This window comes from Protopterus annectens, chromosome 7.part0 (genome assembly GCF_019279795.1).
Source record: "Protopterus annectens isolate FY-2018-M chromosome 7.part0, PAN1.0, whole genome shotgun sequence".
Lineage (NCBI taxonomy): Eukaryota > Metazoa > Chordata > Ceratodontiformes > Protopteridae > Protopterus > Protopterus annectens.
In genome coordinates, this window is record NC_056739.1 from 1,584,464,436 (window position 1) to 1,584,486,235 (window position 21,800).

At 36.7% G+C, this 21,800-nt stretch overlaps 1 protein-coding gene across 9 annotated transcripts in view; it reads right to left on the reverse strand.

Annotated features, from left to right (window-relative positions):
• The window catches only part of WNK2 (WNK lysine deficient protein kinase 2), a 2,812,908-nt gene that overhangs the window by 1,030,336 nt on the left and 1,760,772 nt on the right, over positions 1-21,800 (reverse strand). For all 9 annotated transcript variants that reach the window (XM_044078134.1, XM_044078133.1, XM_044078139.1 and 6 more), the window contains one exon: positions 7,417-7,472. In XM_044078134.1, the coding sequence (XP_043934069.1) occupies positions 7,417-7,472 (56 nt within the window). The remainder of the gene's footprint in view (positions 1-7,416; positions 7,473-21,800) is intronic.

Consider the following 21,800-nt stretch of genomic DNA (forward strand, 5'->3'; position numbering starts at 1 on the left):
TATTATAGAAGGAACATAATTTAATACAAATCAGGAAGGTGTTTGTTGATTATCTGATCAGCTGAGGTACCAATTCTTGGTTGGATGTTGTTAGATTAGGAAACAGTTAAATCAATTGTCTACAAGGACAAACTTTTTTGTTACTGAATATTTTCACCGAGTCTGAATGCTACTGAAAGAGATGAAGCCATATTGAAGCAATCACTTCTCTTAGATCTTTGTTTTTTTTTTTTTTTGGGGGGGGGGTACTTATTGTCCACACCTAGGGAGCTAAGTCCTTTGTGTAGGATTACTGCAGCACAATTCTCTTGGCTGAACTATAGCTCTCAACTGTCCAGACTTTCACAGAATGGATAGATTTTTGCTTCTTATTTTTGGTTTGTTCCTCATAACATTTGTGTTTTCTGGCAAATCATTTAGGATTAAAGTCACTTAAAAATGACAGACATTGAGTGTCAGACTTCATACCCTTTTGAAAAATGCATGCTAAAGCAAGACCTATTATTCTATCAACTGTTTTAAGTTTATACAAGAGCAACTTTTATTACTGTTTGTTCGCCCAATATATTTGGCCTTGTCCAGACTTCCTGCATAAAGAGGTTGAGAGGTATGTGCAAATAAATCGCTTTATAGAATTAGGTATATCCAAACCTTTCCACTGTCCCCGATTTTGGCTCAAAATGTTGCGGTCCCACTAATAATTCCTCCACAAAATGGCAATTTTGGAAGAAACGTGGAGGGTTTACAATTAATAACTGTAATGATCAGAGTTGCAGATTACTTTTATTTTAGAAATGCATGTAGATTATCTTATTTTGTCATCTGCCCAACTTAACAGTACTAATATTAAAAAAGTGTGCCTTTTTTGACAGGTTTCTAGCATTGTGTGGCTATTTTACATTTTTGCATCACATTTTTGGTCAGTTTTCCATAAAATTGTGTTTTCTGGCAAATTTGTGGCAAATCGTTAAAGATTGAAGGTAGAAAATAATGACAGACATTTGAGTTTCAGATTTCATACCCTTCAGACAATTCATACTAATGCAAGACCTACTATTATCTTTTTAGGTTTAGAAGAGCAATATTTAAAAATTGTCCTTATTTTTTTGGGCCTTTGTCCCACTTCTGTTTATGTCTTTTTCCAGATTTCTTGCTCTGAGGTTGAGAAGCATGACAAATATGTCAAGGCCATCACTGTCAGCCAGAGACATTTCACATTGTGCCATACTTGTTGTACCCCACTCCCCCATGTAGTGACTCTGGATGTGCCCAAGCAATGCAAAGAGCAGTTATGCAGTGTAAATTCATAAAGTATCCCCCCCATCCAAGGCAGACACAAGTACTACAGTGGTTTTTCATCTATCCTTGACTTTCCAGAATGTTTTGGTTTTCTATCATATTTTTATACTCTTGATTTATTATTCTTATTATTCAGAAAATGCATGTTGCTGCAGTGCATGTTGCTCTGTGTTTAAGTAGCAATGCTCTAATGACCATCAGGTAAGCGTGTCTGAGATTGTAAGATGCAAGTAAGCTTTAATAGGCATACTGTTAAAGAATTATCAACAATGAAAGCCTTTTTTGTTGTTGCCATGCCGAGAATATTTACATAGCGAAATGCATATGACAGTATTTGTAACAAAGGACAGGATTACAGCATTTTCAGAGTCTCATTACATTTGCTAGAGACTTGCAGTCATCTTTGCAGGCTTTACCTGTAAACTAAGCAGAATGCCAATATATCTTGTGTGGTCCATAACCAGTGCAGTAATCCTTTAAGCAATTTATCTTGAGCTTGTTTCTTGTTTGCTATTCATTTTTTACTTTGATCATGTTTTCCCTATGAAACAAGTAGCTGCTGTCAGGCAGCACTGCAGCAGGTATTTTTTGGATAACAAACATTTTTAGTGAGGGTAATCGGTATCACAGAGATTGCTACTTACAGCATGTTACTTGGCACTTTTATAAAGCTGAATATAAATTATAATTCGATCTGCAGTGCAAGGAGAAGTGGTTTGATTTGAGTGCTGCTTGTTTTTTTTATTCTTTATTTCAACTGGCATTCCAGTAATGTATTTAACTCATTCCCTCCAGTAGAGCTATTTTTGAGTGTGTACCTTTAACTCTGAGTGGGTGTGGCTTCACTCTTTAAAAATTTACGTTATCACCTTAAAGTTCTAACAAATACTTATTGACAGAGGTCATATATCAATACAATTGTGTTTGCATTCATATATGCTTCAATATAAAATATTTCGATACCTTGTGTGTATCATGGTTTTGGAATTATTAATGCAAATATGAACAGGCAATATTTGACGCCTAGAGGAGCAGTAGGAGGTAACTGCAGAAATGCCTGTAGATGTCACTCGGCTGTAATGAGTTAAAAAAGTAATTTATTTTTTCATGCCTCACAACCTTTTTGTTTCCATCTAGATATTAAATAAGCTGTAATGTAGACAGACAATGCATTGAAATATTTTTTTTTTCTTCTCCACTTCATTTCATTTTGATTGGACTCTCATAATGATGGTTTGGCACTCAGGGCAGCATATTTAAAGTCCCAGTTTTGTGGTTTTGAGCATAGCTCTGCCCCTATCTAGTTTACCACACCCCTTCCCATTGACCCCACCCATTCAGCTGTGTCCTGCAGCCCCCCTTCGATTTGAGGTCACCAGCCACCACTATCATACGCTCTTCTCCTCCCCCCTTTATTTAGAAGATATTCTGATTCAGGTTTCCAGCCACAGTCTCCATATGTATGACATGGATAAATGTCAGTGTCATTTGGATGATTCTTGGTTCACTTGGAAATCACTTGTAACAAATTTAACAAAATTTGTTCAATATCGGAATGAGAATTAAATGGGGATAAAGTTTACAGTTAATTACCATGTATCCCCCAATTCTGTTTTGATGTAACAGTAACTAAAGTGGTAGGTGATAAAATCATCAGAACTTTTATAAACAAAACCTTTTAGGAAAAATCCACTTTTACGGGCTAAATGTTGTTGCCCACAAAACATTAAGCATAACATACCCAAATCACAATTTCTCATTGACAAAGAAAACTGTTGTGCAGAAAATAATTAAGAACCAACTCATATTTTTACATGTTGATATCAGAGAAATATCACAGATTGTGCTGAGGTTTTTCAGTCTTGTCAAAAGAAAGCATATTTATGTTACAAGGTAAACTCCAAAATTTTGAGCATGGATGGCTGTTTTGATAATGCTTTGAAGTAAAACAAACAAGACAAAACAGCTTATTCAGAAACACTAACACATATTTACAAAGTGACAAGGAAGTGGGGGCATGCTACTGGAGAGATGCAAGTTTATTTTTTAGAAAGGGGAAAACCCCTTAGACAACATTTTAGTTAATACAAAAGGAATTTTTTTAAGGAAAAGATCCAAACTGCATTAATATGTATAGGTATAGAAAAATCTTTAGCAAGCAGCTCAAAATGGGGAAATTATTTTTGTAACCATAATTTAAAAATAACTATTGTTTTCTTTGATGAATACCTTCAGAATGTTTTACATATGTTACAAAATTACATGTACATTTGAAAGGTTAATACATTTGGATACTTATCCATGTGCATTATTTTATTTGGGCAAAATACCTAGGATGTTTAAATCTAGAATATCTAAATATCTCCGAGATATAAACTTTCGTAAGAATACAAATACAGTACATAATGAAAAAGATATACCTTCTACAGGCAAGTTTCAGGTTTACAGGATAGCTAAAAGTGTGATAAACAGTTAAAACAAAATGGATTGTCCGTATATCCTTATAAAATAGGAACAGACTGTTCTTAATTTAGGAGAATTGTTCAGTAACAAACAGGATTTTTAATCAACATACTGAAGGGCTTCTTTTGTGGGATTCAATTTTTGCATAATGAAATGCCAGCACATGCACACACACAAAAACACTTTTCATAAGTGTGAGTGTGTGTGTGTGGTTGCTCCTCGTGTTCTTCATTATCCACAATGTGTTCAACTGACTCCTTTTGTAATTCATATGGCATTACATGTATTGGTAGCATATCTAAATAGAACTGTAATTTTTTTTTTTTACTAGACCTGGTGGTCCTACTACTATTGGAACTGTCTTGCTGTCTTTCTTCAACATTGCTCTCATTTCTCCCTGTAAATCTCAATGTTTTATGACTGTCTGTCTCTGCACATAAGACATTGTAATCATGGGTGTAGAAATTTCATTGATAAATGTTACTTCTGTCTTTTTTTCATGGATTACTATACCTGTTTTTCTCACATCTATTTTTTAAACAGTTGGTAATGGGTAATCCCATGTGATATATATTCTCTATAATGCTTTGTGGTTCATATTTCTGATGCTTATCAGCTACTTTTGTTCTGTGGTGTTTGCACAATCCTCAATGGAACAGTCTTGCCATATTATTGTGCCTTTCAGTATATAGGCCCTCTGCCAAGAGTGTATCACACCCAACAACAAGATCTGCAACTCTTCCTCAGAACCTGCGCTTATCTGGTTCTTCTAATTTTTCAATGGATTCTGTACACTATGCACACAAGACCACCATCCTAGGCTGCCATTATTAGCCATTCATCTTTTGGTTTCAATTCACGTCTCTTAACCACTCCGGTGTCAAATCTTGGTCAATGTGAGGTTGTTCCCAGGGATCTATGTACTTGCCACTATATTTATGGGTTTTTCACTTTTCTTCCTTTCTCATGTGATCCTTCTCCTTGTATTCTTTCTTTTGTGTTTTTGGCACATTCAGTTGTTGTCTGATATTTGTCTACTTCTGGTTTGATTTTATTTCGCGCATGACACTGAAATGCTTCTGTAAACTAAGCAATGAAATCATCTTCGACTTTTTTTTCTACACTGAAGAATACAAACTGTTAAACATGGTTTTAACTGACAAAGTTTACTGTTGTCTGTGGTTAAAAGAATTGTCAATCGATGGAATTTTCAAAGGTAAGAACACTTAGTGTTGCTTTCATGCACACACAGCTCACACTCAAAAGGAAGTAGGGCTTTTTCTAACACTGATACTTTTTTATTACCTGCAGCTTTGGCAATGGAGGTAGACAAAGGTTTGCGGGTTACAGGTTAGAAAAAGTGCTATATGTAGTAGTGGTGTGTGTGTGTGTGTGTGTGTGTGTGTGTGTGTGTGTGTATGTGTGTGTTAGGGGATAAGCAGGTGTTTCCATGCAGGGGTTACATAAGGGCTAGTTTAAGTGATAGATTTAGTGTATTTTGATTAGGTTGCTAAATGTGAGGTGCTTCAGTGTCCTGCGCATTTGTATTGTTAGGTAAAGGGTTTTTGGTACAGAAATGTGTAGGGTTAGGCGCTGCAGCATGATTAGGGTTAATGCTCTTAAGCTGGTACAGGGGTGAGCCCCTCCTAATCCATCTTTCATGCGTGTTAACCCTAACTCTACTAATTTTGTTACTGAAAACCCTTTCCCTAACAGTACCACTATTCAAACAAATTGTGCTGGAAAGTATTATTATTTTTTTAATTTTATTTTGTAGTTTACTGAATGAAAAAGGTAAACTTTTGTTCCCCTAAAGTGATCAATGTAGTTATGACAGTGGTCTGGTACCACTGCCTTTAAATGCCATGGCACAAATATACACCTACAACAAATGTGAAACCCAGGTGGCAGGATGTCACTTACTTATGTCAAGGTGGCTGGCACTGAAGGAGTTTGAATTCTTCCACTGTCGGCCTAGAGTGAAGCAACAGCAAGAAAGTGTACAAAAGATACGAGCTTCCAACCTCCGCACCTAGGCTGGAATGCAAGCAGGCCACTTATAGAGATGATTCTTTGGCCCAATACTCCCAAGCCCATCTCACTCCTCTTTCTGCAAACTAATGTCTTCCAGTGCCGCTTTATTCACAGCAACTGTCTTTTTCTCTCTCTCTCTCTCACACACACACACACACACACACACACACACACACACACACCTGCCCACCCACCTCTCAAGGAAGGCTGGCAGAATTCTTCAATTCTCCACAGCCTTCTTCTTGGCCTGGTAGTACTTCCACCATCATGGAAAAGCTGTTTCCTGCTGCTAAATTGAGCAAAATATGAAATATTCCAGTTAACATTTCTTTTACTGCTATTAAGCAGTCTACTGGGAGACAAGTGATGAAAATAGTGCAAATATGGAGTAAAATATACTTAGGCTTACACAAACAGAGAATTAAAATAAAAGGCATTAAAATAGACAGGATGCATAAAGAAAAACTTAAGTTCCAGATATCCAAATTCCCTGGCTAGAGCTTACTACAGAAATACTGACCCTGCATAAATTACTAATGAGTACTCACAGATGGTTACACAAAAACAAGACATCAGCATCTAGCATCATTACAAGTATGCAACATATTTTCCCCCAGTGTCCATGACATCACTGAACAAGTAGCCAGTAAAGTTCTTTTAATCATCACAGCGGCTGTAAGGTTTACAAATATACATCCAATTCAGTTTCCATTGAATACTGAATTCACCCTAGTGTCTCACTGCTATGCAAGCTATTCAGTATATCTGTACTTACATCTCAAAAAAAAAAAAAAAAAAAGAAAAGTTGCTGGTCTTTCATTCTTATTGTCTGTTATATTCACGATAGCAGATATTAACTCAGGAGATACAGCATGCTTCAAAGACATTCCTTGATCTTTGATATTCAGAAAAAAAAATGTTACACATTCCTTTAGCCAGAAAAATAACACTGACTGCAAATGAACAAGAGGGAAGAAAAAGAAAAAAGATAATACATTACACACGTAAATGTTTCATTTAAATTGGCAATGCTCCTGGCTTCACAAATACTTTTTTAGCCTGTCAGTTTCAGTGTACCAAAATCAATGAATGCAATAAAGCCTGTGCACACACACGCACACACACCTATAGATATATATATATATATATATATATATATATACACACACACACACACACACACAATCTATATCTATAAATATATACACACATAACACTTTATAATCGGCTTGCATTCCTACAGCAACACATCACAGCTAGTTGCAATACCTAGCATTATAAACCTCAAAAAAGTACAGAGTTTTGATGCAAGATAAACTGAATTTCAATGGACAGCAAGAAAAAATTTCCACTTTAGTAACTACCAATGACAGTACAAGCAGTTCCCGTGTAAAAATATCTATACTTTTTGGAGAATTCTTACTATAGTAAATATTTCCAGATACAGGAGAACTACCAGAGAAGAAATGCTTCTTAAGTAGTCCCTTAACTTTTTTCTATCTTTCTGCCTATTTATCTCTCTCTCTCTCTTTCACACACACACACACACACACACACACACACACACACACACACACACACACACACACACACCATTGTATAAAAACTAAATAGACTTACCTCTCACTATATATACTATGCACAGGAGTCTGTTGCTTTTCTGGCAGAACTTGTTCCTGTTTAAAAAATGTAGAATAACCAAGAAAAGTTATTAATATTAACTTGATCACAAAATTATTAAAAATATGTATCTGATTTCATTATAATGAATAAATAAATAATGCAAATTGTAGACTGCACTATCCTAAGGTGATATCTGAGCTTAAAGCAGTTCATTTCATAACTGTAAAATTTTCAGCAGTTTTAAACTTTGATCATCAAACTTACCATCTACTAGCATTCAGGAAGTTTAACTGACATAATCCTATACTGATTGTGTTCCTTGTATATAAGGCTGCAGTAGATTTGGACGCAGCACGCACTTATATAGCATGCCATAATTTTTGGTAAATTTCATCAGTGGTTACAGTTGTTGAGCTATATTACAGTTAAACTGCAACAGTTCGACTGTAATGTACTTTCAGAAGTTATCCTCTTTCTCCATGGCTGTGCAACTATGGATTTACTGTATTTAATTTCCAGGGGTGGATTTCCCACATGTCGGGGGGGGGGGGGGCTACATACATAAAAGCAAAGTTTCTGGTTATATTAGGTGATCACAAATACATTTTTTTTTTATTTGCGATCACCTTATTTCTGGCAGAACTTGTTCCTATTTAAAAAAAAACACAAATATTCTGTAGTTTTCATTGGTGGTAACTGCATTCAACTTTACATCATGAAACAGTCTTGCTAAGACTAGCAAAAGTATTATAACAGCTAGAGTGTATATGCGTGAAGAGTTGGCCAGGTAGCTGGGGGGGGGGGGGGGGTAATACAATATAGGTCCCAAAGGGTATGAAGGTGACAAATGTTTATACATGGCTAAAACTGACTCACCCTAGGGTATGACACTTTATAATTTGTTCACCTTTGGGCATATTTTTACAATCTCTAACCCCCACATGAAATGTTTTCAGAACACAATTGCAACTTTGTGACTTTCAGAATGCAATGCTAATGCTTCAGCATGCATATTCTCAATAAATAACATATTTTACATTAATATTGTTTGGATGAGGCCACGTATTGTGACAAACAAGGTGAACTTAACTTGGGCTCTTGATTTAAAAGAGGCAGCAGCCATAGTAAAGCAGCAACATTTACTTTATTTTACAATACTAATAATTTAAAAATATATATAAAATTCTATATATTAATAATTATATTAGGAAGGAATCACTAATTTAAAGTAGCTAGTAATGTGTCCCATGTACTTCTTAAGCTACATCAATTTGTTCTACAGCAAAATTTTAACCATCTCTCACATAGGATCATGACAGACTGGATCACTATCACTGAAGATAGCTGTGGCTTGGATAAGTGGCAGATGTAGTAGGAACAAGCCTGTAAAAAGTACCTACAGAAACTGGACATGTTGTTTAAAAGGTAGCAGCTTTGCCTTAGCCTGTCCCAAATAGTGTTAGTACTGTCAACAGTCTCACCCCTATGTGAACTAAAAGTCTAACAAAACATACTAAACAGAGTCTCATTACTAGGGACAGAGCCAGGAATGAATGGCGAAAAATATAGAACCCCACAAAATGAAATAAAATACAAACACCATAACAGTGCTAAAAAGCTAGTTATTACTGACAAAATAAATTATTCCACTCAACTAGACTCCCAAAACAACAACCCCCAAAAATTCTGGAAATCTATTTCCTCACTCCTCAGTCCTGGAATCCACCAAAATCCTACATCATCTCCTGAGAAAGACACATAGAAATTGCCCAAGCCTTCAACACCCACTTCATTGAAACCATTCAAAAACTTGTCAACAATTTCTCTATTCAAACAAACTTTACCTCTAATAATTTAGAAAGCAACACAAATCTCTGCTCTCAAGTCAAACATATACTGCCTCCTATAAATAACCCAGATAGTAGCCCACCCACCTCTACTTTAACTATACAACTTGTGCCCACCTCTCTATTGCATAAACTGCTAAATAAACTAAAGCCGTGCTCCCCCATCTGCTGATAGACTTCCAGCATAATACCTAAAACTTGCTGCAGATGCTATAGCATACCCTGTCAGCATTCTCACCAATCAATCCATCTTCGAATCATACATTCCACAACTCTGGAAAAACTCCATTATAACTCTGCTACATAAAGGTGGTAACACTAGTGATGGCTCTAATTACTGGCCCATCTCTATACTCTCTCCTCTATCTAAAATTCTGGAAAAATGTACACATACTCAACTGTTAAAATATCTCACCAACAATAACTTACTTGCCCCCACTCAACATGGCTTCTGCCCTGCACACAGCACTACCACTGCCTTACTTTCATTCACCAATACTGTTAACAAAGCCTTAGACGCTGGTCTACTAACCTCAGTTATCTTACTGGATCTATCTAAGGCTTTCGATACAGTATCACATCATAAACTACTATTACAACTTAAGTCCTTAAACTGCTCCCCACATGCACTGGCTTAGTTTTCCAACTATTTTTTTTTGACAGGAAACAATCTGTCAAATGGCAAAACAAGCAATCTGAATATCTCAAAAAAAAGACCGGAGTTCCCCAGGGGTCCATTCTTGGGCCATTACTATTTAACATTTTCTTCAATAACCTCCATAAAGCTTCCCCTCTTAGTACTCTCATCCAATACGCAGACGATTCTATGATAATCACTTCAGCCAACAGCCTGCCGGATCTTCAACAACCAACACAAGAAGCCTTTACTTCTATTGAATCCTGGCTAAATGTTGCTCAGCTTCTACTAAACCCCAAAAAATAAAAACTCTTAATATTTTCATCCAAACCTCTAACTCAGGACTTCAAACTTTTCTCACAGAACAATACCGAAATTGAACTAGTAAAATCATCAAAACTTCTGGGCATCACAATTGATGACAAACTCTCCTTTGAAAATCATATTCATAATACAATCAAGAAAACCCATTTTAAACATGGTAAGTTCTGCAGGCATAACATTTTTATGGACATGGCCACCAAGTTAAAATTGGCCAACAATCTTCTCCTCCTACCCTGCTTTATGGAAGTCCCATTTTCACTAACCTACACACAATGCTCAAGAACAAATTACAGTCACGCTACTATAAAATAGCAAAATTTGCCTCCAACATTCCAACTCAGGCCCATCATTGCCAAGCCTTAAAAAGCTTAAACTGTCTCAACTTCTGGAACTATCTACACTACTCCCAACTAACACTCACCCACAAACTACTATATAACCTTAACTTTTGCCCCTCTCTTCAAACCATCCTACAAACATACACCCCAACATAAAATCTTACGTCTTCAAGTAAACAGCTCCTAAGCATGTCTAAAGCCCAACAAACGCACAGGACAAAGCCTTTATTCCCTCATCATTGCCAAAGCTTAGAATGCACTGCCCTCTTCCATTACTCAAATAGACTCCTTAAAGGCATTCAAAACTACACTAAAGTCCCATTACCTCAATAATCAAATTTGTTCCTGCAACTACTGGCCTAAACCAGCATAGATAGCTTAGTGTCACTAGTCACTACCAAGTAGTGTCCCTTAGTTGCCATCCACGTATGCTATTGCCCATATGTTTTAGTTTTCCTTTTAGCTCCAGATTTTATCTTCTACTGGATATTCTGGACTGCTCTAGCAGCTTTATAGTTTAATGTATTTACTAATAAGTAGCCGTAAAAAAAAATGTTGTTAATTCAAGCCTTTTAAATGCTTCTCATATCTATATTATAACTACCTTTATACTCTGTAAATACTATCTGACATGATGCTATACTGTACTATTTCTTTGTAATTGTAACTGATGTTCCTTTTATACTCTGTATATACTTGCTCATATAATGTGATACCATTTCTTGTAATCATTCTTGGAGCTTTTCTCCCCGGGCCTCTACTGAAAATGGGTCTCTGATCCAGTGGACTTTCCAGTTTACCAAATGTCAAATAAATAAACTAGATGGCGCTGCACCTGGAGAATGACAACCTAAGGACACAATATGCAAGTGAATAAGACAAGCTAAGATCTTCGGGTTTATCACTGTTATGGAAAGATTAAGTAAGCCTCAGTGAAAAAGGGGTGACCGCAAAGGCCATAAAATGGCATGTCTACAGGTAGAGTCAAGAAAACAGAGAATAAAAATGCCACTACATCAGGAAGTAGCTAACCTAATGTTTGGGTACTGGGCACGTATCCAAAGACATTATGCTGTAAGACAGTTTGCACAGTGTTTGAGTAGGTATCAAGGAAGGAAACAAGGACAATGAGAGATTGGAGGATATGACATCAGCTATGACATCAGCAGTGAGTTATTACGCTTGGCTTTACCAGAAAAGATGAAAGGCATTCACACTAACAATACAATAATCTCAGACCAATAAAAAGTTGCACCCCTGATAATTAAGCAATGTATATTCTCACCAACAAATATATGCCACAATCGAATAACCTCAACTAACCTGCTCTGCCCATCTCCATGATCCTTGCTAATCAACAATGCACTTTAAAATGATAAACAGAAAATAAGTTTACCACTTGGTATCAAATCGGTCTTCTGCATAAAGATTCAAAACAACATCCTTGAAAATATTAGTAGCTAACCACATTTACATACATTCCCTACAGTTTGGAAACTAGCCACTGCTACTTCTTTCCCTACAACAAAACCACCATAACTGCACAGTACTACAGTTAAACTTCAGCATAACAGTCACTTATAAAATTACCTGAGAAAACAGTTGTACAACTGCAGTATTACTTGATTTATATAGTGAACGATGAAAAACATACAGAACAAACAGAAGATAATTAAAATATGTCATGTGAAATGAAATAAACACTGTCTTTTACTGGCATCATACTTGTTAAGATAACTGTGAAATGTAACATTTGGGTTGGATCTATACAGCAATTGCGCATATAAACTTTACAGTACCAGCATTCAATATCATTAATCATGATGACTCAATGGAAATACTGCAAGTTGATGGACGTGGTGATCGTTATGATAAATTTCTAGTTTGGAAAATAAATGGTCAAGATAAAAAAAGTAACCCAGAATACCTCACTGCCAACAACTCTTTTGCAGCTCTTTAAAGTAAACCCCCCACCCTTCAAGCTGTAACATTATCCCAGAATTTACATTCTCCATGGAATATCACTTGGAATCTGCACAGAAACCTTTAAGTACTTTTTATTTATTTATTTTTCATTTCCACTGGATTTTCTGTCACAGATCATGAAGGTTCCACTGTTTTCTGTTGGAAGTATTACATTGTTTCAGAAAGGAATTTATCATAGCCTGCATGACCAAGGCTAAACAACAAATATTCTGTAGTTTCCATTGGTCATCACTGCATTCAATTTTACATCCCATAACGGTCTTGCCTAAGGCTAGCAAAGTATTATAACAGCTAAAGTGAAACTCTTATCCAGTCAGTTAGTGGTTGGAAAGATCATTAGAAAAGGGATGAGTTTATACTACCAAACGAACAAATAAGTAAATACTCTCATTTTTGGCAAGTGAAATATTGCTTTTATCCATCTGATTTCAAAATTAAATACGACTTCAAACTTATAAGTAGATGTAATCGTTTTTACTAGCTCTTTAAAGTGACAGCTTTTGATCAGTATCCATGAATGGCAAAAGCTGACAAAATGTTTTAAATATGCAGCAAGTGAGAGAGAAGGTCTGGATTTTATTTTTAACACACTGCAGCTTTGAGCACAAACTTCTACCCTTTACATCTTTTATGAAGAAGAAAATGATTGACCAAGAAATGTGTCCACAAATTTAAACACAGGCCAGAGTAATTTACTCAGAAAGCATCAGTGACTGCTTTCACAGATTATCGAAAAAGTCTAACTTTCATCACTGTTGACGTCACAAAATGGATGGTGGAAAAAACTCAATTTATGCTGTCTAGGCTTATCACATCACTGGGTCCCAAATCCTATTTTGTAATGAGAAGAAAACTAAAAAATTATTTTGTCAGTATGGTAGGTCCCATCTCTGACATTCTGAGAAATAGGAAATTAAAATATAATAAAAAGCTCTTAGAGCATTTAGATGCATTAGTAGTGCATATTATTATGACATGATAAAAAAGCAGTTTTAGGACAGTGTTCTTTTAAGTAGAGCATTGAAACGATTCATGCACTTGATAAATAAAAATAACTTGTTTACTTGCTAAATAAAAATAGCTTGTAAAGTTGCAGAGTGCTTGTATTTATTTATCAGCATATATTAAACATATACTCAATGTTTTTGCTTTTGAATTTAATCTCTAAAAGTGTTGCTTTCATTCTGCTTTTCTTAGTCAACTTTTCATCTCACACAAGCACATCATAAAATCTAGTAGAGCAGATTAGAATGTTTCAGTCCTTTCCCCCCTGTTTGTCCAACTACCTGCTCTACTGCACAGGGGGAAGGAATGCAATCCCATACCTGGACTGAGGTTATGTATTGAGGCACCTCTTCCTGTGTTCATATTTGCCCATCTCTGGGTATCACAGGCACAAAAAAAAGACTTATGGTTATTGCCTAGATCACAATGAATTTTGAAACCCTGTAAAACAGCATAGGAGTCCCAAAATGCTGAGCAGTAGGTAGAAGGAATTAAGTGAATATAAAAAAGTCAATGTAAGAAACAAACAATTTCAGTGAGAAACATTTTAGTCATACATTTATTTTAATGGAAAAGAATTATAGAAAGTCTCTAGTACTGACTCGGGTTTGGTGCCTTTGGAGAAAAAAGGCCTCTAAGCTGTAAGCATGTGATCCCCAGGGTAATCAGTTCTAATACACCATGCCAGTCAAATAAGTTCAGGTATTAGGTGTCGTCTCATTCACAAAATAGGTCTATGATGCTTTATGGACTTCGGTCATTATCATACCCTCTGCTGTGGTCACTGGAGTCTGACAATGGATCTGGGTACTTGAAATACACTGGTACAGTTTTGCTAGGCACCTAGATGAAGTACACAATGTAATTTGTTCAGCAGTACATATTGCATACAATTTCTTGTAGATAAAATTATTCATAGAAGAACTAGCAAAGATGGGCAATTCTGCTCTAATGGCTGGTTTATAACAATTATATTCCCTTAACTTTAATGTTTAGGACAAATATGTAATTAGTGAGTGACCTAGATTGGCTGAATGCAGCACACATGTAGAATGCTAGGCAGAGATGTAAAACCAAATGCAGGCACAAAAGTAATACTTGGATGAAGTCGATTCCTAAAAACATAAAAGAAACAAAAATGCTTGTCTTAAGCTCAATGGAACTGGGTCAATAACAACTTGCAAGTCAGCTAAACATAACACTCTAGGATATATCAGACACCTGTTCTGACACAGCAGAAATGAGACTTAATGAAGTTATTTAGTATTATGCAAAATATGTCTGGCAACATATGAAGGACAACATGAACGCAATTTCTAAATGTCTCCACAGACAGCTTGGTAGAAATGGGCATCCTGAGACAATGTAGCAATTGTCTCTTGTTTGCAGGTAACCATTTAATGCTTAAAGAAACTAACAGCATGCAAAGGAGGCAAAATCTTGCATACAAACAAGGTTGTCAAAAAACACACACCACATCCACAACACACACAGACCAACTTATGATGAGGTACTAAAATGCAATCTTCCCAAACCTCAAAGACCTCCTAAGCCTGTTAATGGCAATGCTTATCCACAGCAATTACTAAAACATTTACCAAAAGCAACACCAAACATATGTCCACACCCAGTGAAGACTCATGAGCAAAGCCCACAAGGCAAGCAAACATCACCCAGGACGCTTGCCATAGGGGACTCTATTGTATAACACACAGATGCCCCAGTCACCAACTGAATCAGGAGAAGATAACGGTTAGTTGCTTATCTGGAGCTAGGATCCTTCAAGTTATGTACACACTCAGGTCACTAGACCACAGGCACCAGTATGACTGACCTAAGAAATACTTCTCTGGACTATATGAAGAGAAACATTACTGACCTCTCTGAAAGTGTGTCTCAGGCTGGTATGTACCTTGCAGTGAGAAGCATTCTACCTTCATCAGTGATGATGCCACAGTATGAACAAAAGATGACTGACTTAGCTTACATTATGGTGTCTTTCCAGGGGGATTCATTATTTATCAACATCTGAGGAGATGATTAACAAACCATATTGCTTTGCAAAAGGATGGTCTGCACCTGTCTCCCCTAAGCTTCTAAATATGAGCTGAAACTTTATCTCCTCCCTTAGAGCCTTTTATAGGCAATACCAAACTTACAAACCTACTGACAAAGCAAATAAAAAACAAAAAGCATAGGTCTTCATGCAGGAGTCTATTAGAGACTGACAATAAGCATAGGGCTTCTAATCTGCCTTGGTAGTGAAGGGTTTTTAGATCAATATTCACTTTCATCAAAAACATTTGGCACCTTTCTAGCCAAATTATGTCTCTCTCCAAATACACACACACACACACACACACACACACACACACACACACACACACACCGAAAAGGAGCACTATACTGAATAATTAGGATACAGTAAAGAGGGATGAAACATTATTTGTTCTAGAAGAGAAATCTTAAACTAGTTCTGTTAGATAGGGGGATTTCTTAACTACTGGGGTTGTCAGAGTTGAAGGAATTTTCGACCCATGATCTCTAACTTTGTTAAGCAAGATACTAGATATGCTATAAGTTGCAGGTGACTGGTATTTCTCAAAGGTGAAATGCAGCATTTCTTTGCATTAAGTCCGAGCCCTTTCCTTGTACACTACTGTTTTTCTAGTTACTGATAAAGTGCTGTTGTATCAAAGGGGTGATGGACAGTGACAGCCAGATTGCAGTCATTGGAGATTTTGATGACCCACAGATCAGGACTTGTGTTATGGAGGTCAGAATAGTAGCCTGTGGCAGTCCATTGGCTACTTTTTTTAAATTTTGTGAAGTGGCACTGGATACCTTAATTGCATAAATTCAGGTAGTTTATAATCTCTCTCATCACACAAGGGTCTACTTTGTTTTTTTTTTAGCTTGTTTACAGTGACAGCATGAGGTACAATGTTGAATGCCTTGGCCAGACCCAGAGATGCTCTGAGGACCAAGTAGCCACTATCCACCGTCTCTGTAGCCCTTTCAAAGTAACTGACCTTAACTGTGTAATTTCAACCAGTTTGCAGTCTTATACAATGTAAAGGTCTAACTTTAGTTTTTTTAGCTTGTTTACTATGCCAGCATGGACTGCAATGTTGAAAACATTGTCTAGATACAAATATATAGTGTAGACTGAGTGGCCACTGTCCACTCTTCCTGTAAATTTCTCAAATAAATTTAACAAATTGAGTAGACATGACATTCTTGATAAAACCAAACTATTGTGCATGCAGTTGTATGGCATTTTTCTAATATTGTAGTTTAAGAACACAGACATAACATGGTCCATGGCCTTACAAATTAGGTTACTTAGGCTGATAGGCCAGTAATTTTCCAAGTCTGTTGTACAGACCCATTGTACAGCAGCACACCTACAGCTTTTGCCATACCTCAGGGGCAACTCCTGTGATTAGATTACTGTAAAAGTTAAGGAAATGCAGCAGGGGTGAGTTGGGACATGTCTGATGCTATTAATTAGGCATCCAGATAAATTGTATGGGCACATGGAGGGGGCATTTTTAACTTTAGAGACATGCTCCTTGGTGATGTTAGTTGGGTGAGAGGGCGTCTGGGATTTGTAGAATTTGAACAACTGTTTAGAAAGTAAAATGTACACTATATCTGTCTGCAAGTACATTAGCTATGGCTTAACAGTCAGAGTGGGTAATGCCATTTTGGATTAGTTCTGCACACTACAAGGCATTATTTCTCAGTGTTCTAGTGTAACTAGAGGAGGATGTGCAGTTATCTTTATTTTTCCTTTCCCCCATTCCCACAGCAGATTATCAGCTGCCACCATCTCCTTTCCTCATTCACCGGATCTTTAGGGCCTACCTTAGACTCCTCCCATTTCAAGCCAATGCCTGCAGCAGGATTTGGAGATCAAGTATACCGGTGCAGCATTATACTGCTACCAGGGGATTGTAACCCAGCATTCACTACCTTCCCACAGCAACCTTTGTGAACGCCCTGTATTTTTCACATCAGTAGATGCATATGCATTTTTAAGTATTTGCAACCTCTCACTAAGCAGTATACCCAATTGCAGCATGGTGTCTGTAAGGCTCTTGATGCTGTAATATATTGCAACAAGCCTAGGCTACCTTCCTCCACCAGGATGGGAGTCCTGATTTTGGTTGTGCATGGCCATCTCTCCTTGTGTAGACCCTCCAGTGCCCATGCCACCAGTTGAATACGGGTCATATGGGCCTCCCAAGAGCAAGTCAGGATAACATACCACGTGGCCTACTAGTCAGCCTGAAACATGACTTCTTAGACCCCCTACAGAGGTTATTCAATATCAGCCTTCAAACAGACTGTGTGCCGGATGAATTGAAGACAGCAGCAGTACTGTCATTATGCAAATGTTTGGCATCAATGGATCTGGGTAATTATATACCCAGAAGTATGAACAGCCTCATCTGTAAAACTAAAGAAAAGATTATGAAATTAATACACAAGGGCATAAGAAACCTACAAAACTCTTGGCCCAAGCCACTTCAGATTCATCAAGGACAGATCCTGTCTACTTAACCTAGATAAATTCTTCAAGAAGGTTACAAAATGTATATGTAGGCCACATGAATGCATTTAACACCAAAACACACTCTGGTATCAAAGAAAATCTCTAAATATAAATCCCCAATGTAAATCATTGGATAGAAAACTGGATCAGCAATACAACACAGGAAACTAGGGTGGCTGGCCCTGTCTCCTCCAACAGATCTGTCACTAACAGTGTGCCTCATGGTTCAGTCCTTGCATTATTACTCTCTGGCATTTACTTCTCAGAGGTCAAAGCAAATGTTATGTTAAAGGTTTATGGTTGACCAAGTTTGCAGATGATTGTGATCTTGATGCCATCATAAACTCCCTTCTGGAGGATTTTGGTGTCCTCTTGGGCCTTTCCCAAACAAGTAGAATGTGTAAAAACCATGAACTAAAACTAAATGCCAACAAATGTATAATCATATCTTTCATCAAGCAAGACTTCCCTTTTAACCCTCACACTGACAGCACACTCCTGAAAGTTGATCCTGCAGTCAGGGATATGGGGGCTTAAGAAGAAAATGAGCTGTCCTTTGATCAACACAGACCTGCTATCATAAGAAAGTCTTTTTCATTGCACAACTTATATCTAAAGCTATGGTATCCAAGTCCAGGGATGTAATTATTCCACTGTACTCAGTTTTCCTCAGCACGATCAGTGAATATAATGCCCCATTTGGTATGTAACTGTCCAAGCACCTGTCACTACTGGAGTGACCACAATGCTTTCTCACTAAAAAAAAAAAAATTCAAGGGTCTAAACCCCAAAAACTATGCAGACCATACTAACAGGCAACCTCTGCCTTGCATACAGTGCCTCAACAGACCCTATTCTGTCAGACCTATTACATATTCTCAAGTCCAATGATAGAGTGAACATCCACTCAAGGGAACTTAACCTCTTTTGCAACAGAATTACAGCATATTGTACATATAGCTATGTATCACACAAAATACCTCTTCTATGGAACCATCATCCACTACACATAAAGCAAAGTACTTCTCTTACTCTATTCAGACATAACATGGATGAATGGATGGGACCCACTAGTTCAGCACTGACATCCCTCATGGATAGGAACAACAATTAAATGTTCCAACATATCCTTATTCAGCCAACCTCTGGCTTATTTATAAGCAAGATATAAGGGCTAAAATCTACCAATAAAATGCAAGGCTAGGCTTCTTAAGAGGATCACAGACTAGAGCGTGGGTTGGCATAATGATGAAGGACTTCACCTCATAGACTCATGGTATAGAATTTCATTCTGATCTTGGGTTATTGGCTAGCTTAAAATGGTCCATTAAGGCAGTTAGCCTGGTAGTCATCTATGCATGTATAATAGCCTAGCAAGAAACTATCCCTCTGTACCACAGGGCCATGATCTGAAGTAACTTTGGCTTCTAATATTAGTTTCAGTTCATGCTGAGCTTTGGGATTTTGGATGTTCATTTTAGTTTCCTGATGATCATTCTGATTAAGTCTTAAATGTGGATAGATTTGTTATGGGACTGGTTATAGTCCTTATTTATAGTGCTGGACTACAGGGGTAGTTTAATTCTATTTTTCCATTATATTTGGTTCTAGGTGGGACTGCTAGAGCTATGCACCTTTTTACTTTTTTATGTGGAAGTAGTAATATGCCCAATGATAATGTAAATGAATACTGTTATGTCTGTTGTATTTGAACTATACCATATATAGCCTGGGTCAATGCTGAAAATAGTCCACAGAGCAGTTCACTTACTAAATTAAGAAATGTTATAAAAAGAAATAAATCTAAAACCACATAACAGCTGTGATGGCTGTAGCTACTGTTGCAAAAGTGATAAAAGTAAAACCCTGAAATCTATCTAAAAATAAAGCCTAACTCTAAATAAGTGCAACCCCTTCCCCATGGAGAAATCACAAGTCTTGCACTTTGTAAAAGCTCACGTAAGACCCACAGCTGTTAAGTGAAATGTCTGTCATTAGACTTTTTGGGTCACCATTTGAAATGTTGGTATTTATCACAGTAGGTTCCGAAACATGGAGACTAAATAGTCGAAAAACAGACTTACACATACCTAGTCTGAGATGGCCATTTCTCTGGATATTTCCTTTTCTCCAAGTTATTCTAATCTCAGAATTTCTGTATATAAGTCGGGGGGGGGTGCAAAAAAAGAAGTTTAAAAGGAGAAGAGTGAGATTTGCTCTTTTCCTGAGTTTTCAGTCTTTTTTTTCGACATGTTGGCACAAGGCATTTTGAATGCCGACATTTCAATAGGGAGCTGACTTTGTGATGTATCTGAAAGCAGAAAAGGAAACTAAACTAGATGTCTAGTGGAAAATGTCCTCAAGAAAAGTGGTCAGTGAGAAAGGTCTGAGAATGAAAGGTCCATAAACACATGGTGGCTCTTTGGAAGTATTGAAAGGATTGTGATTAGATTATTATGTGGTACACTGGATTGACAAATGGCTGAGTGACAGAACTGTTAGGGTTAGTGTACAGACGGTTAATTCCAAGGACTTTGAAATTAAGAGAGAGGACACTAAAGGTTCATTGATGGGACTATTCTTATTCACTGAATTCATGTTAATATTTCCTTTGTATGGTAAATGTTGGGTGTGCTGCTGGATTTTTTTTATGTATTCAAAAGCAGATATTAAAAAGATGGAGAGACTACAAACATATTTTACCAGAAACATTGGGGATTTAAATAGGGATTATGAAAACAGATTAAAATATTGAAAGCAAATGTATGTTCTTAATATTAAGAGGTGATTTAATTTGGTACAAAAGTGTTTTCAAAAACCAAGAAATGGAATGTACTTTGGGCAACTAAAAATCAACTTTTACTAGATTTAGAAAATATGAACATGAAATTAGACAGATGTTTTTTTTTATTTTAGAGTAGTTCATAAATAAAATTCATTACCCTGGGAGGTGAGGCCAGCTGAAAACAGCTATTTTTAAAAGGAAACTGGACCAAGGGCATGGCAGTAAGATGTTTTCGGACTTTATACTGATGGAGTATGGCTTGCAGTCATCTCATCTAAGGTCTTACAGCTTAGCTATAATATTAGAAATAAAACCAATGTTCACCAGGTCACCAAACCATGACTAAATAAAATAAAACAATGACCAAGAAGGTAAAACAATGAAGCATGGATCGGTGCTGGCAAGACAAGTCGGAGTTTAATAAGCACAAAACACAAATACATAAACGTCACAAGGTACGTTTTCGTTTATCCTACTTCATCAGATGTGGGCTGATACAATGCAAGAACCTTTTATACTATAAGCTATGTCCTAGTTAACCAATCATAATTACTAAATGTCTATACACATAGTCAATCAACATATACATAAATAAATAAATAAATACACATCACCAACTGTTAAAATTATTTAAAATAGTTTAAATTAAAATATTAAAATTCTTGCATTGTATCAGCCCACATCTGATGAAGTAGGATAAACGAAAACGTACTGTGTGACGTTTATGTATTTGTGCTTTGTGCTTATTAAACTCCGACTTGTCTTGCCAGCACCGATCTGTGCTTCATTGTTTTAACTTCTTGGTCATCGTTTTATTTTATTTAGCTATATTATTGTAATGAACCTCAGTATTTTGCTGGTCTTGAAACTTCCCTTTCATGCTATTCTATAAGATTTG